The sequence below is a fragment of the Muscardinus avellanarius genome (genome assembly GCF_963383645.1).
Source record: "Muscardinus avellanarius genome assembly, chromosome: 22".
NCBI lineage: Eukaryota > Metazoa > Chordata > Mammalia > Rodentia > Gliridae > Muscardinus > Muscardinus avellanarius.
In genome coordinates, this window is record NC_137808.1 from 15,650,686 (window position 1) to 15,670,527 (window position 19,842).

Consider the following 19,842-nt stretch of genomic DNA (forward strand, 5'->3'; position numbering starts at 1 on the left):
TCCCTACCTGTCTGCTGGTGTCTCAGGCCCCCAGATGTTCAGAGACGTGGTGCAGATGCTCTCCCCATAATCCCCCGTGTGACCTTTGCAGGAGCGTCTCATCCACAAAAGTAATTTCCGGAGGAGCCGCGCAAGAGACGTGGTGAAGTTTCCAATCGCCGGTCGTAATCGCTCAATTAAATGCATCTGCTGGAGACCAAATGTTTTCTTAAGAAAAGGGCAGATGGAGAACAGTTTCAAAGGCCTTCCCTGGCGAGACCCTCTGTTCCTGGCAAAGGTCGGCCTTGCCCGGCGCCCATCCCCTAGGACTTACTGAAGTCGCCCAAAGAGGCGGCCACCCCAGGGAGTGGGTGACAGTGGAGTTTTGGGACCTGGATGGCTCTGGAGGTGCCGCTGGGGGTTGGTGTGCTGTGCAACAGAAACATGGCCTAAATCTGAGAAGCCCCCGTTTTCTTGGTTTCTTTTTATTTATTTTTTTTATTAATTTTTTTTGCAATATTAGGGATGGAACCCAGAGGTATTCTACCTCTGTATTTCAGTCCTAGTTTTGTGTGTGTGTGTGTGTGTGTGTGTGTGTGTGTGGTACTGGGGGTGGAACCCAGGGGCTTTTCTACCTCCGGGCTATACTCCCAGACCTATTTTTTAGACTTTATTTGGAAACAGGGTCTCACTAAGTTGCCGAGAGCCTAAATAGCCGAGGCTGGCTTCGAACCTGCGCGATCCTCCTGTCTCAGCCTCCCAAGTGCTGGGATTACAGCGTGTGCCACCACGCCCAGCAATCGATTACTCTTGGTTCTATTTTTTTTTTTTATTCTTTTTCTTTTTTCTTTTGCGATTCTGGGAATAGAATCCAGAGGGGTTGCACCTCCAAGGTACATCCTCAGTCCTACTTTTTTTATTTTTTTTAAGCCTTTATTTTTGAAACAGGGTCTCACTGAGTTGCAAAGGACCTCACTAAATAGTTGAGACTGTCCGCAAACCTCCATCCTCCTGTCTCAGCCTCCCAAGTACTGGGATTACAAGCGTGCACCACCACGCCCGGCGCTATTCTTGGTTTTGAAACAGGGTCTCACTGAGTTGCAAAGTAGCTGAGGCTGTCCCTGAACCGGTCTTCATTGAAAACGCCCTTGGATGACCTTTTCCTCTTGCTGACTTGTCTCTGGGGTCCAGGGCTGTACAAACTGCTTTTTCCTGCAGCTAAATTTAAAAGGGCCAGGCCGGGCGTGGCGGCGCACGCTTGTCATCCAGCCTCGGCTACTTAGTGAGACCCTGTTTCCAAATAAAATATGAAATAGGTCTGGGAGTGTAGCCCGGAGGTAGAAAGCCTCTAGGTTCCACCCCTAGTACCACCAATAAATAAATAAATAAATATTTTTTATCTTGAAAGAGGGTCTCACTGAGTTGCTGAGGCTGGCCTTGAACCTGCAATACTCCTGACTCAGCCTCCCAGCTACTGAAATTTTAAGCATGAGCCACCACGTAAAGCTTGCTCTCTTTTTTTTTTCTTACAGCAATTTTACTAAATTAAGATATTGAAATTGGGGAAGGGCTAAATGTGTGATGTGTGCATCTATGCCTCTACCATGTTGTACTCCATTAAGATGTAGGACTACAGTGCACCAATAAAAAATAAATTAACAATAATACAATGCACCAATAAAAGTGTATTTAAAAATTAAAAAAAAAAGAAATTGACCTATCAGCCCAGCTTGGAGGCACACGCTTATAATCCCAGTCCTTGGGAGGCTAAGACAGGAGGATTGCAGGTTCACGGCCAGCCTCAGCTACTTAGTGAGGCCCTCTGCAACTTAGCGAGACTCTGTTTCAAAATAAGGAATAAACTGGGCTTAGTGGCGCACACACGCTTGGAATCCCAGCATTCGGAAGGCTGAGACAGGAGGCTTGCAGTTCACAGACAGCCTCAGCTACTTAGGCCTTCTGCAACTTAGTGAGACAATCCGTGTTTGGCCAAGAACCTGTCTAGGATGAATGAGGGCCTGGATTCCATCCCCAGCATGCAAAAAAAGATGCAAAACGCCGGGCGTGGTGGCCCACGCTTGTAATCTCGCACTTGGGAGGCTGAGGCAGGAGGATCGCACAGGTTCGAAGCCAGCCTCAGCTACTGAGTAAGGCTCTCAGCAACTTAGTGAGACCCTGTTTCCAAAAAAGTATAAAGTAGGTCTAGGAATGTAGCCCGGAGGTAGAAAGCCCCTGGGTTCCACCCCAGTACCACCAAAAAATATACATGAAAAGACAAAAACAGAGCTAGGAGCTGGGCATGGTAGCACACACTTATAATTGCAGTACGTGGGAGGCTGAGTCAGGAGGATCCCAGGTTTCAGGCCAAGCCTCAGCAACTCAGCGACACTCTTAACAATCTCGTGAGACCCTGTTTCAAGAGCAAAGGTAAAACGGGCTGGGGTGTAGCTCAGGGGTAGAATGCTCCTGGGTTCAAGCCCTAGTACCAAGGGGGGGGGGATATAGCTCTAGGACCCCTTTTTGTGTGTGTGTGTGTGGTATTAGGGTGGAACCCAGGGGCTTTTCTACCTCCAGGCTATATCCCCAGACCTATTTTATACTTTATTTGGAAACAGGGTCTCACTAAGTTGCTGAGAGCCTCACTAAGTAGCCGAGGCTGGCTTTGAACTTTTGTGATCCTCCTGTCTAAGTCTCCCAAGTGCTGGGATTACAAGCGTGTGCCACCACGCCCAGCTTTTTAAAAATGTTTTGAACAGGGTCTTGCTAAGCTGCTGAGGGGTCTTGTTAAATTTCTGAGGCTGGCCTCAAGCCTGCAATCCTCCTGCCTCAGCTTCCCAAGTGCCGGGATTACAAGTATATGCCACTACGTGCCGCTTGCTCTTTAATCTTTTTCTTTATGAAATACTGAATCAGTCCCCCTGATCCTGGGGAAAGGGCTACTTTCTGGGAGACTAAGATCAGTGATTGACTGGTAGTGGTTTTCTGGGTCTTGGCCTGACATGAACTCACCTGAGTCCATGTGCGGTGATCGATTCATGATGCCTGCAAGGGTCACAGGTGCCGTAGATATCTGAGTGCTGTGTATTTACCACCTCTAGAGCATGCATTTGAATTAGGCCCTTGAAAGCCCTTGGACCTTCCTGAATTTAGAGAAGAAAAAAACCAGTTATCTGGCTGACAATGGATTAAGACTCTGATAATCTAGTGACTTCCCATGAAGCCTGGCTTGTGGGCGCCACTGTTGGGGGGTGAAGCCCCTCTCCCTCTCCTGGTGTTTCCAAGGAGAAGGGCGTTCCCCTGCCCGCCCGCCCTCCTCCCCAGAGAACAATTTGCTTTGTAGCAGGATATTTACCGGAGCCTTTCAGCTAGTGGGCAGCGGCGTCGCTCAGCGACTTTCTCGACTTTCTGGAGGGGAGGAATGTGGAGCATCTTTGCATCTTCGCCCTGGGGTGCACACGCTGGGGGGAGGCCGGGGCCTGCCCTTCTGAGGCAGGTCTGTGCTTCCGATGGCCCCAGCACTGAAGCGCACGTGGGGACCGCGGGGCACCTCGGCGTGGCACATCCACATAAGCACGGTGAGCAGGTGTGTCTGAAGGCCAGAGCCAGGCTAGCAGGTTAAGACAATTCACTCCAGGCTCCAGCCAGAGCCAGGCATGATGGTGAACACTTGTATTCCCAGCATTTGAGAGGCTGAGGCAGGAGGATCATCGTTCATGGACAGCCTCAGCTACTTAGTGAGGCCCTCTGCAACTCAGTGAGACCCTGTTTCAAAATAAAGACTAAAAATAGGGCTGGGGGTGTATGTAGCTCGGAGGTAGAATGTTCCTGGGTTCCATCCCCAGTACCACAAAAAATAAGCATTGTGGACTAGACCCAGGGGCATTCTACCTCTGAGCTAAACCACCAGCCTCCTCCCCTCCAGCTTTTTTGTCGTTGTGGTACCAGGGATTGGACCCAGGGGGCCTGCTACCTCTGAACTATACCCCCAGCCCTATATTACTCTTTATTTTGAAGCAGGGTCTCACTGAGTAGCCGAGGCTGTCCGCGAACCTGCAATTTTCCTGTCTCGGCCTCCCAAGTTCTGGGATTACAAGCGTGCGCCACCCCACACCCAGCTATCACCAGCCCTTTTTATTTAATTTGGAAACAGGGTCTTCCTAGGTTGCTGACGGTCTCGCTAAGCTGCTGAGGCTGGCCTCGAAGCTGCGATGCTCCCAAGGATGGGGTTGTAGGTGTGCACTGCTCTGCCCAGCTTCCATCCTCGAGGGCAGATGCGCCCGCTGCAGGGACAGAGGGCACTTCCTACCCTTTGCCGCCTGCCTCTGTCTTGCCCTTGTGCTTACAAGGGGAGGCAGGGAAATGGCTAGGCCTCAGGGCCCCTTTACAAACATCACGCCCCTAAAATATCCACACACGCTGGTGTCAGAACACAGCCGGCCACTTCCAATCCACTTCTAGGGGGACACGTGTCTACTTCAAAAGATACCTTCAGACGATACAAAGGATTAAAAGCCAACCCTCTAAAACTTTATATTAGCCGGGCGTGGTGGCGCACGCTTGTAATCCCAGCATTCGGGAGGCTGAGACCTGGAGGATCACGGTTCGCGGACAGCCTCAGCTACTTAGCGAGGCCCTCTGCAACTCAGTGAGACCCGGTTTCAAAATAAAGAATAAAAAATAGGGCAGGGGATGTAGCTCGGAGGTCGAATGCCCCTGGGTTCCATCTCCAGACCCGCAAAAAAAAATAAAATAAAATAAAATAAAATAAAACTTTATATTGAAAACACATCGAAGACAGAGGAAGCGCAAATACTTCTTTGTAGAATACACCAGCAAATGCCACTGCACCCGACCTCAACTCTCCCGTGCTCAGAGAAGAGGCGGACCCTCGCAGGTGGCTCTTGGAATCCCAGAAGCAGCAGCCTGGCTGCACCCGGGCCTGCGCCACGCCCGGCCCTCTCGGGGACCAGCAGCTCCAGCTGCGGTCTCGGGGCAGCTTCTCCAGGCCTGCCACTCCAGCCGAGGGGGCCTAGGCCACGACGCAGGGCCACGCGAGTGCGCATGAGCGGCACTGAAAGGCCCGGGACGTCCCCTCAACCCTCATCCCCACTGCCATCTTCCCCTGCTGTCCTCTTCCCCTCTTCCTCCTCCTCCTCCTCCTCCTCCGTTTCCCCTCCGTCTCTTTCCTCCCTTCTTCCTCTTCCTCTTCCTCTCCTCTTCTTCCTCCTCTTCCTTTCCTCCTTTTCCTCCCCTCCTCCTTTTCATTTTCTTCCTTTTCCTCCCCCTCCTTTTCTTCTTCCTCCTTTCCTCTCCCTCCTTCTTTCTCCTCTTCCTCTTCTCCTCTTCCTCCTCCTCCCCCTCCTTTTCCTTTCCTCCCCCTTATTCCTCTTCCTCCTCCTCCTCCTTTCTCCTCTTCCTCTTCCCCCTTCTCCTCTTCCTCCCTCCTCCTTTCCTCCCCTCCTCCTCCTCCTCTTCCTCCTCCTTTCCTCTCCCTCTTCCCCCCCTCCTCCTCCTACTCTTTTTCCTCTTCCTCCTCCTCCCTCCTTCTCTGTCTCCCGTTTGTTCCGCCTCCTCTCTTTATCGCCCTCTTCTTTCTTTTCTCTCTCCCCATCTTTTCCGCCCCAGCCAGAGGCTGGCCCTGCTCCCTCCCGTGGAGGCCAGCGGACACCGCCTGGTTCCTCCGAGGCTCCCCAGGCTCACCACGTTGCCCAGCTCGGCCCCCTTGTTCCCTTGGGGGCCCCAGAGGAAGCCTGAGGTACGGGAAGCGGGTTTCCAAGGGCCCGGCCTGGGCCAGGGCTGCCCAGGGCCTCTGGCCTCGGAGGGGCCAGAAAGAGCAGGCCTGCCTCAGTCTACCCACGACGCTGCCTCCCTGACGCCAGAGGCACGCCTGTTTATTGAGGGGTGGGGGGCGGCTGGGCAGGCGCGGGGAAGGGCCTCTGTGGCGCGGCGGCTGCTGTCACTTCTTGGGAGTCTCTTTCTTCCAGGAAGGGGGGGCCCTCTTACTGTCCCTCCTGGTTTCGTTGGAAGGACGCAGATCCAGTCCAGGCTCCTTTAACCTAAGTATCAGAGTACAGAGAAGCAAATGGGTGCGGCTGGGCGGGAAGCGCTTGTCTGAGCAGAGCCAGAGCCCGCCCTCCCGCTCTCTCCCTGGCCTGGCTGAGGCGGCCTGGGTGTGGCTGCACCTGGGGCCAGCCAATGCCTATAAGCACTCTACCTGTCCATAGGTTTGCTTTGCTGTCTTCCTGAGAAATGCAAGTTTTGCAGAACTCAAGATCTATTCCCTTGTCACCTCCACTAGTTTAGTGGACTCCTTTCTTCCTTCCTTCCTTCCTTCCTTCCTTCCTTTCTTTCTTTCTTTCTTTCTTTCTTTCTTTCTTTCTTTCTTTCTTTCTGTGGTACTGGAGATGGAACCCAGGGGCATTCTACCTCTGAGCTACATCCCCAGCCCTATTTTTTATTCTTTTTATGTGTGTGGTACTAGGGATAGAACCCAGGGGCTTTCTACCTCCAGGCTATACTCCTGACCTAATTTATACTTTATTTGGAACAAAGTCTCACTGAGTTAGTTGCTGAGAGCCTCACTAAGTAGCTGAGGCTGGCTTGGAACCTGTAATCCTCCCTTCTCAGCCTCCCAAGTGCTGGGATTACAAGCTCATGCCACCAAGCCCAGCTTTATTTTTTATTCTTTATTTTGAAACAGGGTCTAAGTTGCAGAGAGCCTCCCTAAGTAGCTGAGGCTGGCTTCGAACCTGCGATCCTCCTGTCTCAGCCTCCCAGGCACAGGGATGACAAGCGTGCGCACCACGGCGCCAGGCTCTTTTTGTTTTCTTTTTCTGAGCACTGGGGATTGAATCCAGGGACACCCTAGCCCAGGCCACCAAGCTACTAGGGATAGCAAGCCCCTTTTCACTCCCCTCACCCACTGGAGGCAGAGGCTGCCTTTTTTTTTTTTTTTTTTTTTTTTTTTTTTTTTTTTTTTAGTACTGGGGATGGAAGCGAGGGGCCATCTATCTCCGGGTTACACCCCCACCCTATTTTTTATTTTTAGTTTTTTAGTTTATTGTGTTGTTGTTGTTGTTATTATTATTTTGGTGGTAATGGGGTTCCTGGAAACCCTTCTACCTCCAGGCTACACGCCCAGACCTATTTTATATTTTTATTTGGAAACAGGGTCTCTTAAGCCAGCGTGGCTGGCTTCAAACCTGCGCGATCCTCCTGTCTCCGCGGGGATTCAAAGCATGCCCACCATGCCCGGCCCCACCCTATTTTATCCTCCTGTCTGAGCCTCCTAAGTACTGGGAGGTACAGGTGTGCACCACCGTGCCCAGCTGTGAGTCATCTTTTGACGGGCCTCACAAGTTTCTGGAAGGGAGACAGGGAGGCAGTCCCGACCCTTCTAGACTCAGGTCTGGGCTGTAGAGTCTTGCTACAAAAGCAGCAGCCTGTGCGTGGTTTGGGGCGCCTGTGGCAGAGCCGGGGACCCCACTTGGAGCCATGCCTGTTCCACGGGGCCCAGGCCAGCGTGGTCACCTACTTTGTGTCGATGTGGAGATAGGAATCTTTGTCCATCTTGTCTCCCAAGGCCATTGAGGAGAAGATTCCTTCAAGGTCTTCGGATATGGCTTTTTTAGCTGAGTCAAGATCCTCCAGCCTCAGGACAGAGGTGGAGGCACTGGATTGGGGGAGAAAGGGAAGGGCAGGGCTCAGCAAAAGATGCTGGGGGCCAGGGCGTGCTCCTCTTGCCCCTTCAGCCTCTTAGAGAGACAGGCATCAATACTTCTCCTAACGGTGGCCAGGAGCGAATGGACCGCCCTGGCGGCTGGAGGTCGGCGTCCCTGGCTTCTGTTAAGGGCTGCATTAGCCCTCGTGTGCTGGCTAGATCTGCACACCCAACACCGACCACGGCCAATGCCTGCAGGTCAACGAAGGTTTCTGTCTGTAGGGCAAAGATGAGGAGACCGGAGGCCGAGGGAGTAACGTCATCGCGCGGGCACTGAGGGCCGACTGTGTCCCCCAGAGCACACTTGTTGACATCTGAGCCCTCAGCACCCTGGCATGTGACCTTAATTGAAAACAGAGTCCCTGCCGATGTAATTAGTTGACACAAGGTCATACTCGGGTAGGGTGGGCCCTAAGCCCCGGTGACTGGTATGAGCCATATCGTAATACCAAGTGAAGAGTGCAGTTATGCCAGGCATGGTGGCACACACTTGCATTCCCAGCATCCGGGAGGCTGAGATGGGAGGATCGCGGTTCGCGGACAGCCTCAGCTACTTAGTGAGGCCCTCTGCAACTCAGTGAGACCCTGTTTCAAACTAAAGAATAAAAAATAGGGCTGGGGGTGCAACTCAGAGGTAGAATGTCCCTGGGTTCCACCCCCAGTACCTTAAATAAACATAAATAAATAAATAAATAAAATATAAAACACAGTGCAGCCGGGCACACTTGTAATACTAGTATTTGGGAGGCTGAGACAGGAGGATTGCAGGTTCGCAGCTAGCCTCAGCTGCTTAGTGAGGCTATGTTTAAAAAAAAATAGGGCGGGGGGTGCCGCTCAGAGGTTAGAATGCCCCTGGGTTCAATCCTCAGTACCACACACACACACACACACACACACACACACACACACACAGAGAGAGAGAGAAGGTCTACAAATTCTTTGGCGTGCGTCTCCTATTGATAGATAGACTCTAATTCCCCTCCGCTGATTGCGGGCTGGGTCTAGGGACTTCGAAGCTGCATGTAGGGCTAGGCCACAGAAGATAAGACAGCTTCTCTCTGGCTCGTGGGACCAGGCTACCTGGAGCAGCCACCGGCAGGTGATACGGCTGCAGCCCCCACGGGCCCCCAGGTCTGGGAATGAGCAAGCCTTTGGGGTAACGCAATGCCTCCAACTTCTGACTACAACTGCAAGTGAGACCCCTGCCCAGCCACAACAGCAGATGAGCCCAGGACTCTGAAGAAAATAAGGGCAGACCATTGTGTTTTATACCACAAAGCTCGGGGTGGTTTGTTTCACCGGGGGATCACAGGAGCAGCTGTCGTAGCAACGTTTTCTTGTAAAGATTCCGTTCCTTTGATCCCCATGGACGGGCAAGCCATCTACCTACCTAAGAGGCTATTCTGGAAGCCGGTGCAGGTCTACTGGTGTATTCTTTTGGAAATCTGCCCCGTTCCACGTTCAAGAGCCTAGACCATCTGTGTACGCGTCTAGTTCCTATTTACGTCTCTGGTTTTGGGATTCTTTGTCTAGCGTTTCTTGAAAATTATTGAAAATGGTTGTAGCCATAATGTTAAGCCCTTTAGAACCCTTGGAGATAACGAATGAAGGACCAGGACTTATCTGAGTGATGATTCTATTCCTAACAACTATAGCTAGCAATCTCTCAGGGGATAATAGTGAGGGGCACGTGCTGACTTACTTAATCCCTACAACTCGATCCAGTGAAAGGATCCCTAGACTTCTATCCCCAACAGAGACGCTGAGGCAGCGAGAAGGCACATGGTCTGCCCAGGCCACCACGCTACTAGGGATGGCGAAGCCCTTTTCCCCACCCCTTCCCACTGTGGCAGAGGCACAGGCTGCCTTTTTCCCACCCCTTCCCACTGTAGCAGAGGCACGGGCTGCCTTTTCCCCACCCCTTCCCACTGTGGCAGAGGCACAGGCTGCCTTTTCCCCACCCCTTCCCACTGTAGGCAGAGGCACAGGCTGCCTTTTCACTACCCCTTCCCACTGTAGCAGAGACACAGGCTGCCTTTTTTTTTTCTTCTTCAGTACTGGAGATGAAACCCAGGGGCATTCTACCTCCGACCTACACCCCCAGCTCCATTTTTTATTCTTTTTACAGTTGCAGAGGGCTTTATGAAGTAGCTGAGGCTGGCCGCAAACCTGGGATCTTCCTGTCTCAGCCTCCCAAGTACTGGGATGACAAGTGTGCGCCACTACAACTGGCTGTAGGCTGCCTTTCACTATTAAAGAGAAAAAGCACCAGGCATGGTGGCACACGCTTGTAATCCCCGCGCTTGCGAGGCAGAGACAGGAGGATCGTGCAGGTTCGAAGCCAGCCGCGCGCGCTGGCTTAGGAGACCCTGTTACCAAATAAAAAATGTAAAAACAGGTCTGGGAGTGTAGCCCAGAGGTAGAAGGGCTTCCAGGAACCCCAGGACCACCAAAAAATAAATTAAAAAAAATAGAAAAAGCTATTCTCCTTTCATCTATGTGTATGGTACTCCAAGCCCAATTATTTATTTAGTTATTTGTTTGTTAGTTTATGGTACTGGGATTGAACCCAGGGGTCTTCTAACTTTGAGCTATACTCTCAGCCCTAATTAATTAACTAACTAATTAATTTTTCTTTTTGTGGTGCTGGGGATTGAACCCAGGGGCATTCTACCTCTGAGCTACATCCCCAGCTGGATTTTTTGGTTTTGTTTTGAAACAAGGTCTAAGTTGCAGAAGGCCTAACCATGTAGCTGAGGCTGGCTATGAACCTGCATCGTCCTGTCTCAGCCTCCCAAGTACTGGGATTACAGGTGTGAGCCACCATGTCCAGCTTTAATTAATATATTGAAACAAGGTCTCAGTAAGTTGTGGAGAGCCTTGCTAAGTTGCTAAGGCTGAATCTGAACCTCCAACCATCCTGCCTCGGCCTCCCAAGTACCGGGATTATGAGCATGTGCCACCAGGCCTGGCTACTCCTGTCTCAGCCTCCCAAGTACTGGGATGACACGTGTTCCACCATGCCCAACTCATGTCTTGCTTTACCTGAATTTATAGTCGTCTGGCAGAAAGTAGCCCATCTTGCAGTCCTGTTGAGCCCGTGAGATCTGTTTCAACAGATTCTGCTTGCTTAAGCCGTATCCATTCAAAACATGCCCCCCAAAAAGGAGCTTCCCCCCGGCAAACATCTGTAGCAGACGAGAAGGAGACAGGACAGGGGAGGCCCTCAGCGTACTGGTGGGCCGGTGGGCTGGTGTGAGGTGCAGGCCTTTGGTGGCAGCAGCGGGGGCTGTCCTACCCCATTTGCCTAAGGAGGTGAGGCTGGGCCTGGCCCTGCCCCAGCCCCCCAACTTAGAAGACAGCGCCACCAGCCCAGCCTTTGTCCCCCGCTAAGCCAACCTGTTCAAATGTTACATTACCCTAACCCTGCCCGGAAGGCTCCCCTACTCCCTCAGCTGTCTGACCCCCATCTGTTTCTAACCTCTTAGGGGTACACCCTTCAGCGCCTCTCATACAGTGAGGGCCCCGGGAGCCAACGCCTTACTCCTGCCCTCTGGGCATCTGTCCAGCATGCAGATGACTGGCCAGAGCCTCTCTGCAGGGCATACAGCACAGCACTATTTGATAAAGGGGTCGGGGGCGCACAGGGCAAGCAAAGAAAGGAAGGCAGGCCCAAGTATCTAACAAAAATAATATAAAGAGAGAAAATGATGGACTCTTGCCCCGTGGTTAAAAATTAGGTGTTGGAACCAGGCGTGGTGGCGCACGCTTGCCATCCCAGCATTTGGGAGGCTGAGACCGGAGGATCCCGGTTCATGGTCAGCCTCAGCTACTTTGTGAGGCCCTCTGCAACTCAGTGAGACCCTGTTTCAAAAATAAAGAATAAAAAAATAGGGGAGAGGGTGTAGCTCGGAGGTAGAATGCCCCTGGGTTCCATCCCCAGTACCACACACACACACACACACACACACACACACACACACACACACACGTTGGATAAGAGGAAAGCATTTTCTTTCTTTCTTTCTTTTTCTATCTTTCTCTCCTTCCTTCCTTCCTTCTAGGGATGGAACCCAGGAACATTCTATCTCTGAGCTACACCCCCTAGCCCTATTTTTTATTCTTTATTGTGAAACAAGTTCTCACTAAGTTGCAGAGGGCCTCACTAAGTAGCTAAGGCTGGCCACAAACCTGGATCCTCCTGTCTCAGCTTCCCAAGTACTGGGATTACAAGCGTGCAGCACCAAGCCCGGCTTTGGAAAGCACTATTTTCTAAACTGTATTTTCTAAGTTTTCAATAGTAACTAACCAACCAACCAACCTACCCACCCACCCACCTTCCTTCCTTCCTTCTTCCCTCCTTCCCTTCCTCTGTGTGTATATGTGTTACCAGAGACTAAATACAGGGGCACTCAACTACTGAGCTACACGCCCAGTTCTTTTTTTTTTTTTTTTTTTTTGGTGGTACTGGGGTTCCTGGAAGCCCTTCTACCTCCGGGCTACACTCCCAGACCTATTTTCTTAATATTTTTATTTGGAAACAGGGTCTCTGAAGCCAGCGCGGCTGGCTTTGAACCTGCACGATCCTCCTGTCTCTGCCCCCCAAGCGCGGGGATGACAAGCGTGCACCACCACGCTCGGCCCAGTTCTTAATTTTTTATTCTGAGACAGAGCCTCACTTAGTTGCCCGGGCTGGCCTGGACCTGCGACCCTCTTGTCTCAGCCTCCAGTGCTGGGATCTCAGGCAGGCCCCACCGCCTGGCTGAGCATGTTTCTGCAATGCACCTCTCGGCCGTGGGGGTCAGGCGGAGTTCCAGGCACAGCTCTGCGAGCTGGTGCTGGGTGGGGAGAGAGAGGAGCCCCGGGCCCAGCCCCTCCATCTTCCTGCTCGGGCTCCTCGGGGATGTGGGTGCTGAGACTGCAGCTGCTGGCGCCGGGTGGCCAGTCCCTGCTCACCAGAATCATCCCGGGCACCACGGCACACTTCTTCACCAGCAGTGGCGGGTCCTTCTGCAGGGGGCCGTCCAGATCGTACCGCAGCAGGCGGTAGGGGTCGTGATGGCACTGCCAGGATGGAGATGCAGGAGTCCTCACCCCACGTCCAGAAGTTGCCCTTGGCTCACCCTCCCCAGGCCCTGCATGCACAATGCCCAAGACCGTCCGCAGCGGGTGTCCCTGGGTCTGCCCAGAGCCCTGGATGGGGAAGGCCCTCACTGGACCATCAGCACAGGGGACACCCATTAGCCTGGGTCTGAGGCTGCATAACGTGATGCTCCGTGCCCTGGGAGGACGGGCAGAAGCCTGAAGACGGGAAACATGTTTCTAGTGCACCTGCTTCTGGATTTAAGAGTCTATATTCTACACAGAGGATTCTTCCACCCCTGGCTCCCCCTGGACCTCTTCCAGTCCTTAAAATCCAGTGCAGGCTGGGGGAGGGGGGGAGGCTGAGACAGGAGGATCGCACAGGTTCGAAGCCAGCCTCAGCTACTGAGTAAGGCTTTCAGCAACTTAGTGAGACCCTGTTCCCAAATAAAATAGAAAATAGGTCTGGGAGTATAGCCTGGAGGTAGAGAGCCCCTGGGTTCCACCCCCAGGACCACCAAAACAAATCCAGTGCAGGAACCTAAGTTGATCCCATACCTCAAGGTAAGGGCGGGTCAGTTCAGAGTACAGCTGGTCTTTCCCCACCGTGTGTGTGTGTGTGTGTGTGTGTGTGTGTGTGTGTGTGTGTGTTGCTGGGAAATGAACCCAGGGACATTCCATGTCTGAGCTACACCACCAGCCCTATTTTATTTTGAAACAGGGTGTCACCAAGTTGTGGAGTTGTTGTTGAGGCTGTCCTTGAACCTGTGATCCTCCTGTCCGAGCCTCCCAAGCACCAGGATTACAAGCGTGCGCCCCCACAGAGGGTCTCTTTCCCCTTCTCTCTGGAAGGCACCGAGCCATTAACGTGGCTGCTGAGCTGCCCTTATTATGGTGGTTTTATCTGCTTCTTATTCCCAAGTGTGTCTAGGTGTCCTGCTAACTGTTGCAGACATCACGTGCAACGGTTCTGGGGAGTAAAGCACCAGAAGGCAGGTGGCCTCATGGTCAGGTGTTCAGCCACTGCTAGCACTGAGGGTCTGCCTCCTCCCTCCCCCTGGCCTGCAGGGCCTCCTCACTGGGCCCAGGACCAACCTGGATGCAGGGCGAGGCCCGGCCCTGCTGCTGATGGCGATACAGCGTGTCCAGCACCCACTGCAGATACCCGGTGCCTGTGGGGTTCTGGCCCAAGATGATCCCAAACACCAGCACCTGGCTGGGGTCTCGGGGTGCGGCCAGGAAGCGCTCCAGCTCCACGTCAGACACCGTGGGGACCTTCACCACGCACTTGCAGCCCGTACGGATGTCTTCCTTGCGTATGAGCTTCCGCAGCACCAGCGGGCAGTCGGAGGGCGAGGGCGCCCACCTGGTGGGGCTGCGCATCTCCTGGACCTTCCCTCTGCAAGGAGGAGGACAGTGGCAGGGGTCCTGAGCGGGTGGGTACCCGATGAACAAAGACCCAGGCTGATGCCAGCCCAGCCTCACTAAGAGGTGCAGCCCCGCCCTGGGTAAGATTCCTGCGTCTCCCTGAGCATCTGCGTTCTCAGGTGCTAAAAGGGAGTGAGCACCAATGACTCGTTCATCCACCCCTTGGTCAGTGAGCTCGGTAGAGTGGTCCTTATCTTCTTTCTTCCACATCCTGCATCCCTCTATCCACCTGTGAGCCTGTCCAATCACATTCAAGACACGCCCAGAATCGGACCATCGGCCCTGCCCTCCACTGCCAGCGAGTCTGATGCTCCCTCCTCCCCATTTCCCTTTCCTTCTTCCTTCCTTCCTCCCTCCCTTCCTCATCCCTTCCTCTATTATGGATTGAACAACACCGGGCCTCACGCACGCTACGCAAAGGCTGTTCCACTGAGTTATATCCCCAACCCCACTTCAAGTAGTGGGACTCTCATCAACCAAGTGAGACCCTGTTTCCAAATAAAAATAAAACAGGGCTGGGGTAGAGCTCAAAGGTAGAATGTCCCTGGGTTCAATCCTTAGTACCACACACAAAAAATAGATAGACAGACAGATACATACATACATACATACATACATACATACATACATAGGGCTGGGGATCTGGCTCGGGAGTAAAATGCCCCTGGATTCATTCCTACTACCACCAGAAAAAGAAATAGAAACAGTAGAAAATAATCAAAGGAAGCCAGGCATGGTGGCGCACGCTTGTAATCCCAGCATTCCGGGAGGCTGAGGCAGGAGGATCGCAGTTCACAGACTGCCTCAGCTACTTAGTGAGGCCCTTTGCAACGCAGTGAGACCCTGTTTCCAAATAAAGAACAAAAATTAGGGCTGGAGGTGTAGCTCAGAGGTAGAATGCTCCTGGGTTCCATCTCCCAGTACCAAAAAAAATTATTAAAAAATATTTAAGTAGAGCCAGGCATGATAGTGCACGCCTATAATCTTAGTACTTGGGAGGCTGAGACAGGAGGCTCACAGGCTCAAGGACAGCCTCAGCAACTTAGTGAGGCCCCGTTTCAAAATAATAAAGGGCTGGGGTGTCGCTTAGAGGCGCGGTGCCCCTGGGCTGAGTCCCCCTCAGCAGCACATGTCCCTGGTATTTTTGCTTCCTAGTCCTGACCACAGTCTGAAATGACTTCCTTTGTTACTGTGTTTCCCTCCTGCCTTTCCCGCCCTTAGGACCTCAGCTCCTGAGGTGCAGGGCTTGGTTTTCAGATTCTGACTACGTTATTACAGGAGAAAGAAACGGGGGGACAGACGAAGCCAACCTGGGCGAGACCGCGGCTTTGACCTGGACTTTGACCTGGACCCTGCTCTTCTCCCGAGCAGGGCTCAGGGACACCAGCTCAGTCTCTTCCTCCTTCCCAGACACCTCAAGCAAAGATTCTGGTCGGGCTGGCTGGGATCGTGAACCGTCTCCCACGTGCGAAGCCTTCTTCGTGGGATAGTCTATGGTGATCAGACCTGCGAACGGAAGACAGGAAGGCGCGGCGTTGCCCTTCCCTCCCAGCTGGGCTCCAACCCAGGAGCCTGTCATGACAGCCTCGCTCCCCCCTCTCCCCCTGCGGAGTCTCCGCTAGGCGGCCAGCCTTCTCCGTGTCCAGCACGCTGCCCCAATCCTGTTACAGTCTGGGGTCAGTAAGTGCAGGCCCCGTGCAAGACCCAGGTCTCATCCAAGACCCAGCTGCGAGCTCACGTTTCCCAGAGGGCTCGCCTTTCTCAGCTTCGGGTTGTCCACAGCACTCAACCTGCATCCCTGGCTCGGCATCCTTCCTTCCTGAGAACCCATCCATGGCTCCAGGTTGAAGCCACTCACTCTATCTATCTATCTATCTATTGATCGATCTTTCTTTTTTCTCTCTTATTTATTTATTTATTTATTTATTTATTTATTTATTTTGGTGGTAATAGGGATGGAACCTTTCTACCTCCGGGCTTTTTTTTAAATTTGGAAACAGGGTCTTTTAAGCCAGTGCAGCAGGCTTTGAACCTGCACGATCCTCCTGTCTCAGCCTCCCAAGCACGGGGATTATAAGCGTGCGCCATCTCTCTCTCTCTCTCCCCCCCCCCCTCTGTAGTACTAGGGATGGAACCCAGGGGCATTCTACCTCCAAGCTACACACCCATCCCTATTTTTCATTCTTTATTTTTTGGAAATAGGGTCTCACTGAGTTGCAGAGGGCCTCACTAAGTAGCTAAGGCTGGCCTCGAACCGCGATCCTCCTGTCTCAGCCTCCCAAGTACTGGGATCACAAGTGTGCGCCACCGCGCCCTGCTTTCTAAACATTTATTGAATGAGCATGCTGGGCATAGACAGACAACCCAAGACAGGGCTCCCTGCCTCTGAGGATCCCTCGCAGAGGGGCAGAGAAGATGGGCAAATAAGAAAATCGTCACAACAGTGTATATAAAGGCTATGGGAACCCAGCGGAGGACCACTGTACTGTCTCTAGGGATAAGACATAACTCCCCAGAGAGGCCAGGGGTGATAAGGAGTTGGAGTCCCCTTGTTTCCAGACCCACCAGCACTGCAGGAGAGACAAAGACACGGCAGGGCCTGGGGTGTTCTATGGGCCAAGAGCCGAGGCAGGTGACGGGCCGGGGAGGCGACTGCTGTGTTTGTCTTCTATGGGGATGGCGAAGAGCTGAACCTGGGGACAGGCGGCCAGCACTGGGGCCAGCACCGGCGGCGAGCCCTTCACCCGCACCTTTCTGCCTCCTCACCTGCGGCCAACAAGACAGAGTTCCTGAACTGAGTCGCCGTCTTCTGAAAGCGCTTCTTGATCTCCACCAGAGAGCGGCTCATCTTTGTCATGTTCTCGTCCACGCGGCTGATTCTGCGGGTCTGCTGGAGGGAGGCGAGGGCGGCAGTGACCCGCGGGGCCGGGAGCAGCTGGCCGCCCACTCGGCGATGGCCGGGCTCGCTCCGCTTTGAAGGTGTGCGCCTTTCCCCCCGGAGCACGTCCCTTGCCCTCTCAGCCCAGTGGCTCAGGCCTGACTCAGCCGTCCCTGCTCGGAGGGTTTTCCCGATTAATAGCCCCTGCCTCAACTCCCAACACGCTCTCTCTGCAGCTGCAGCACAGAAGTTAGCACTTCAGGCAGGTACCGTGCCTGCGCCCGTCTCCTCCGCTGGACTCCTAGAGAGCGGGGGCCATGATACAGTTTGTTTTTATTTTTATTTTTTGGTGGTACGGGGTTCCTGGAAACCCTTCTACCTCTGGGCTACCCTCCCAGACCTATTTTTATATTTTATTTGGAAACTGGGTCTCTTAAGCCAGTGTAGCTGGCCTCAAACCTGTGCGATCCTCCTGTCTCCGCCTCCCAAGCGCGGGGATGACAAGAGTGGCCACCGCGCCCGGCCATGATATAGTTTGGATGCTGCCTGGCCCCCGGTCCTTCAGGTGGCACTACTGGAAGGTGGTCCTTTAGGAAATGGGGCCTTCTGGGAGATCTTTAGGTCATGGGGGCATGCCCTCGAAGGGGATTGTGGGACTCTATCCTTTTCTTCTTCCTCTTTTTTTTTCCTACTGGGAATGAAACCCAGGGGCATTCTGCTTTTGAGCTATACCCCTGGCCATATATAAAATTAAATATATTAAACATTTAAAAATTGAATTTATTAATATATAATATAAAAATTAAATATATTAAATATTAAATATATATTTAGCCAAGCGTGGTGGCCCACGTTTCTAATCACCACGCTTGGGAGGCTGAGGCAGGAGGATTGCACAGCTTTGAAGCCAGCCTCAGCTACTTAGTGAGGCTCTCAGCAGCTTAGTGACATCTTGTTGCCAAATAACATACAAAATAGGTCTGGGAGTATAGCCCAGAGGTAGAAAAGCCCCTGGGTTCCACTCCCAGTACCACCAAAAAAAAAGTAAATATGTATTTATATTTAAATGTAAATATATATTCATGTATAAATATATAAGTATAAAGGTATCTATATAATATAAAATATATATCATATATAATTAAAATGTATTTTTATTTTATTTTGGCAGGTCTGGGATGAAACCCAGGGGCATTTGACCTCCAAGCCATACCCCCTGCCCTATTTTTTATTCTCTATTTTGAAACAGGGTCTCACTAAGTTGTGGAGGGCCTCACTAAGTAGCTAAGGAACCAGCCCCAGATGAGCACACACACAGAGCAGAGTGTGTTAAGGCTGGATGGGCTGGACACCTGTAATCCCAGTGCTTGTGAAGACGAGACAGGAGCATCGCCGGTTCAAGACCAGCCTTAGCATCGGGTTGAGACCCTGAGAAACCTAGTAAGACCCTGTTTCAAAACCAAAAAACTTTAAAAAAGACTCCACAGAAGGGGCTGGGATCTCAGTACTTGGAAGGCTGAGAGAGGAGGATCACAGATTTGATGCCAGCGTCAGCGATTTAAGAAGGCCCTGTGCAACTTAGTGAAACCCTGTTTCAAATTAAAAAATAAATTAGGAGCCAGGCGTGGTGGCGCACACTTGTCATCCCAGCATTTGGGAGGCTGAGACAGGAGGATCGAGGTTCACGGCCAGCCTCAGCTACTTAGTGAGGCCCTCTGCAACTCAGTGAGACCCTGTTTCCAAATAAAGAATTAAAAATAGGGCTGGAATTGTCACTCAGAGTTAGAATGCTCCTGGGCTCCATCCCCAGTACCACAAAAAATAAATAAATAAAATAAATTAGGTTGTGGGTGTGGTTCAGAGGTAGAGCCACCACTAGGTAATCCCAGTACTTGAGAGGCTGAGATAGGAGGATCATAGGTTCGTGGCCAGCCTCAGCTACTTAGTGAGGCCCTGTTCAACTTAGTGAGACTCTGTTTCAAAATAAAGAATAAAAAATAAACGCCGGACGTGGTGGCGCACACTTGTAACCCCTGCGCTTGGGAGGCTGAGACAGGAGGATCACACAGGTTCGAAGCCAGCCTCAGCTACTTAGCGAGGCTCTCAGCAACTTGGTGAGACCCTTTTTCCAAATAAAATATAAAGTAGGTCTGGGAGTAGAGCCCGGAGGTAGAAAGCCCCTGGGTTCCACCCCCAGTACCACAAAAAGAAAAGAAAAAGAATAAAAAATGGGGTTAGGTGTGTAGCTCAGAGGTAGAATGTCCCTGGGTTCAATCCTCAGAGACATTCAATCCCCAGGGACTGCAAAAAAATTTTTTTAAATAAGGGTGGGCGTGTATCTTGGAGGTAGAATGGCCCTGGGTTCACTGCCAAGTGCCCAAACAAAGTGCACAGAAGAATGTATAAAGGGTCTCTGCAACTACTGCTCCATTTTCTTCTTATTATTATTTTTGTTTTGTTTTGTTTTTTGCAGTACTGGGGATTGACCCAGTGGCATTCTACCTCTGAGCTATACCCTCAGCCCTATTTTTTATTCATTCACTCATTCATTCATTCATTCATTCATTCATTCATTTTGGTGGTACTGGGGTTCCTGGAAGCCCTTCTACCTCCGGGCTACACTCCCAGACCTATTTTTATATTTTAATTTGGAAACAGGGCCTCCTAAGCCAGCACGACTGGCTTCAAACCTGCGCGATCCTCCTGTCTCTGCCTCCCAAGAGCGGGGATGACAAGCGTGCGCCGCCACGCCCGG

At 52.1% G+C, this 19,842-nt stretch overlaps 1 protein-coding gene across 1 annotated transcript in view; it reads right to left on the reverse strand.

The window, feature by feature from the left end:
• Positions 1-302: 302 nt before the first annotated feature.
• LOC308278461 (uncharacterized protein C3orf20) overlaps positions 303-19,842 on the reverse strand; it is a gene marked incomplete at both ends in the record, with an annotated part of 37,471 nt that continues 17,931 nt past the window's right edge. The window contains 10 exons of the mRNA XM_080718235.1: positions 303-408; positions 4,833-5,008; positions 5,680-5,708; positions 5,983-6,035; positions 7,514-7,651; positions 10,745-10,887; positions 12,656-12,763; positions 13,877-14,180; positions 15,520-15,715; positions 16,976-17,099. Coding sequence (XP_080574361.1) covers positions 303-408; positions 4,833-5,008; positions 5,680-5,708; positions 5,983-6,035; positions 7,514-7,651; positions 10,745-10,887; positions 12,656-12,763; positions 13,877-14,180; positions 15,520-15,715; positions 16,976-17,099 — 1,377 coding nt within the window. The remainder of the gene's footprint in view (positions 409-4,832; positions 5,009-5,679; positions 5,709-5,982; positions 6,036-7,513; positions 7,652-10,744; positions 10,888-12,655; positions 12,764-13,876; positions 14,181-15,519; positions 15,716-16,975; positions 17,100-19,842) is intronic.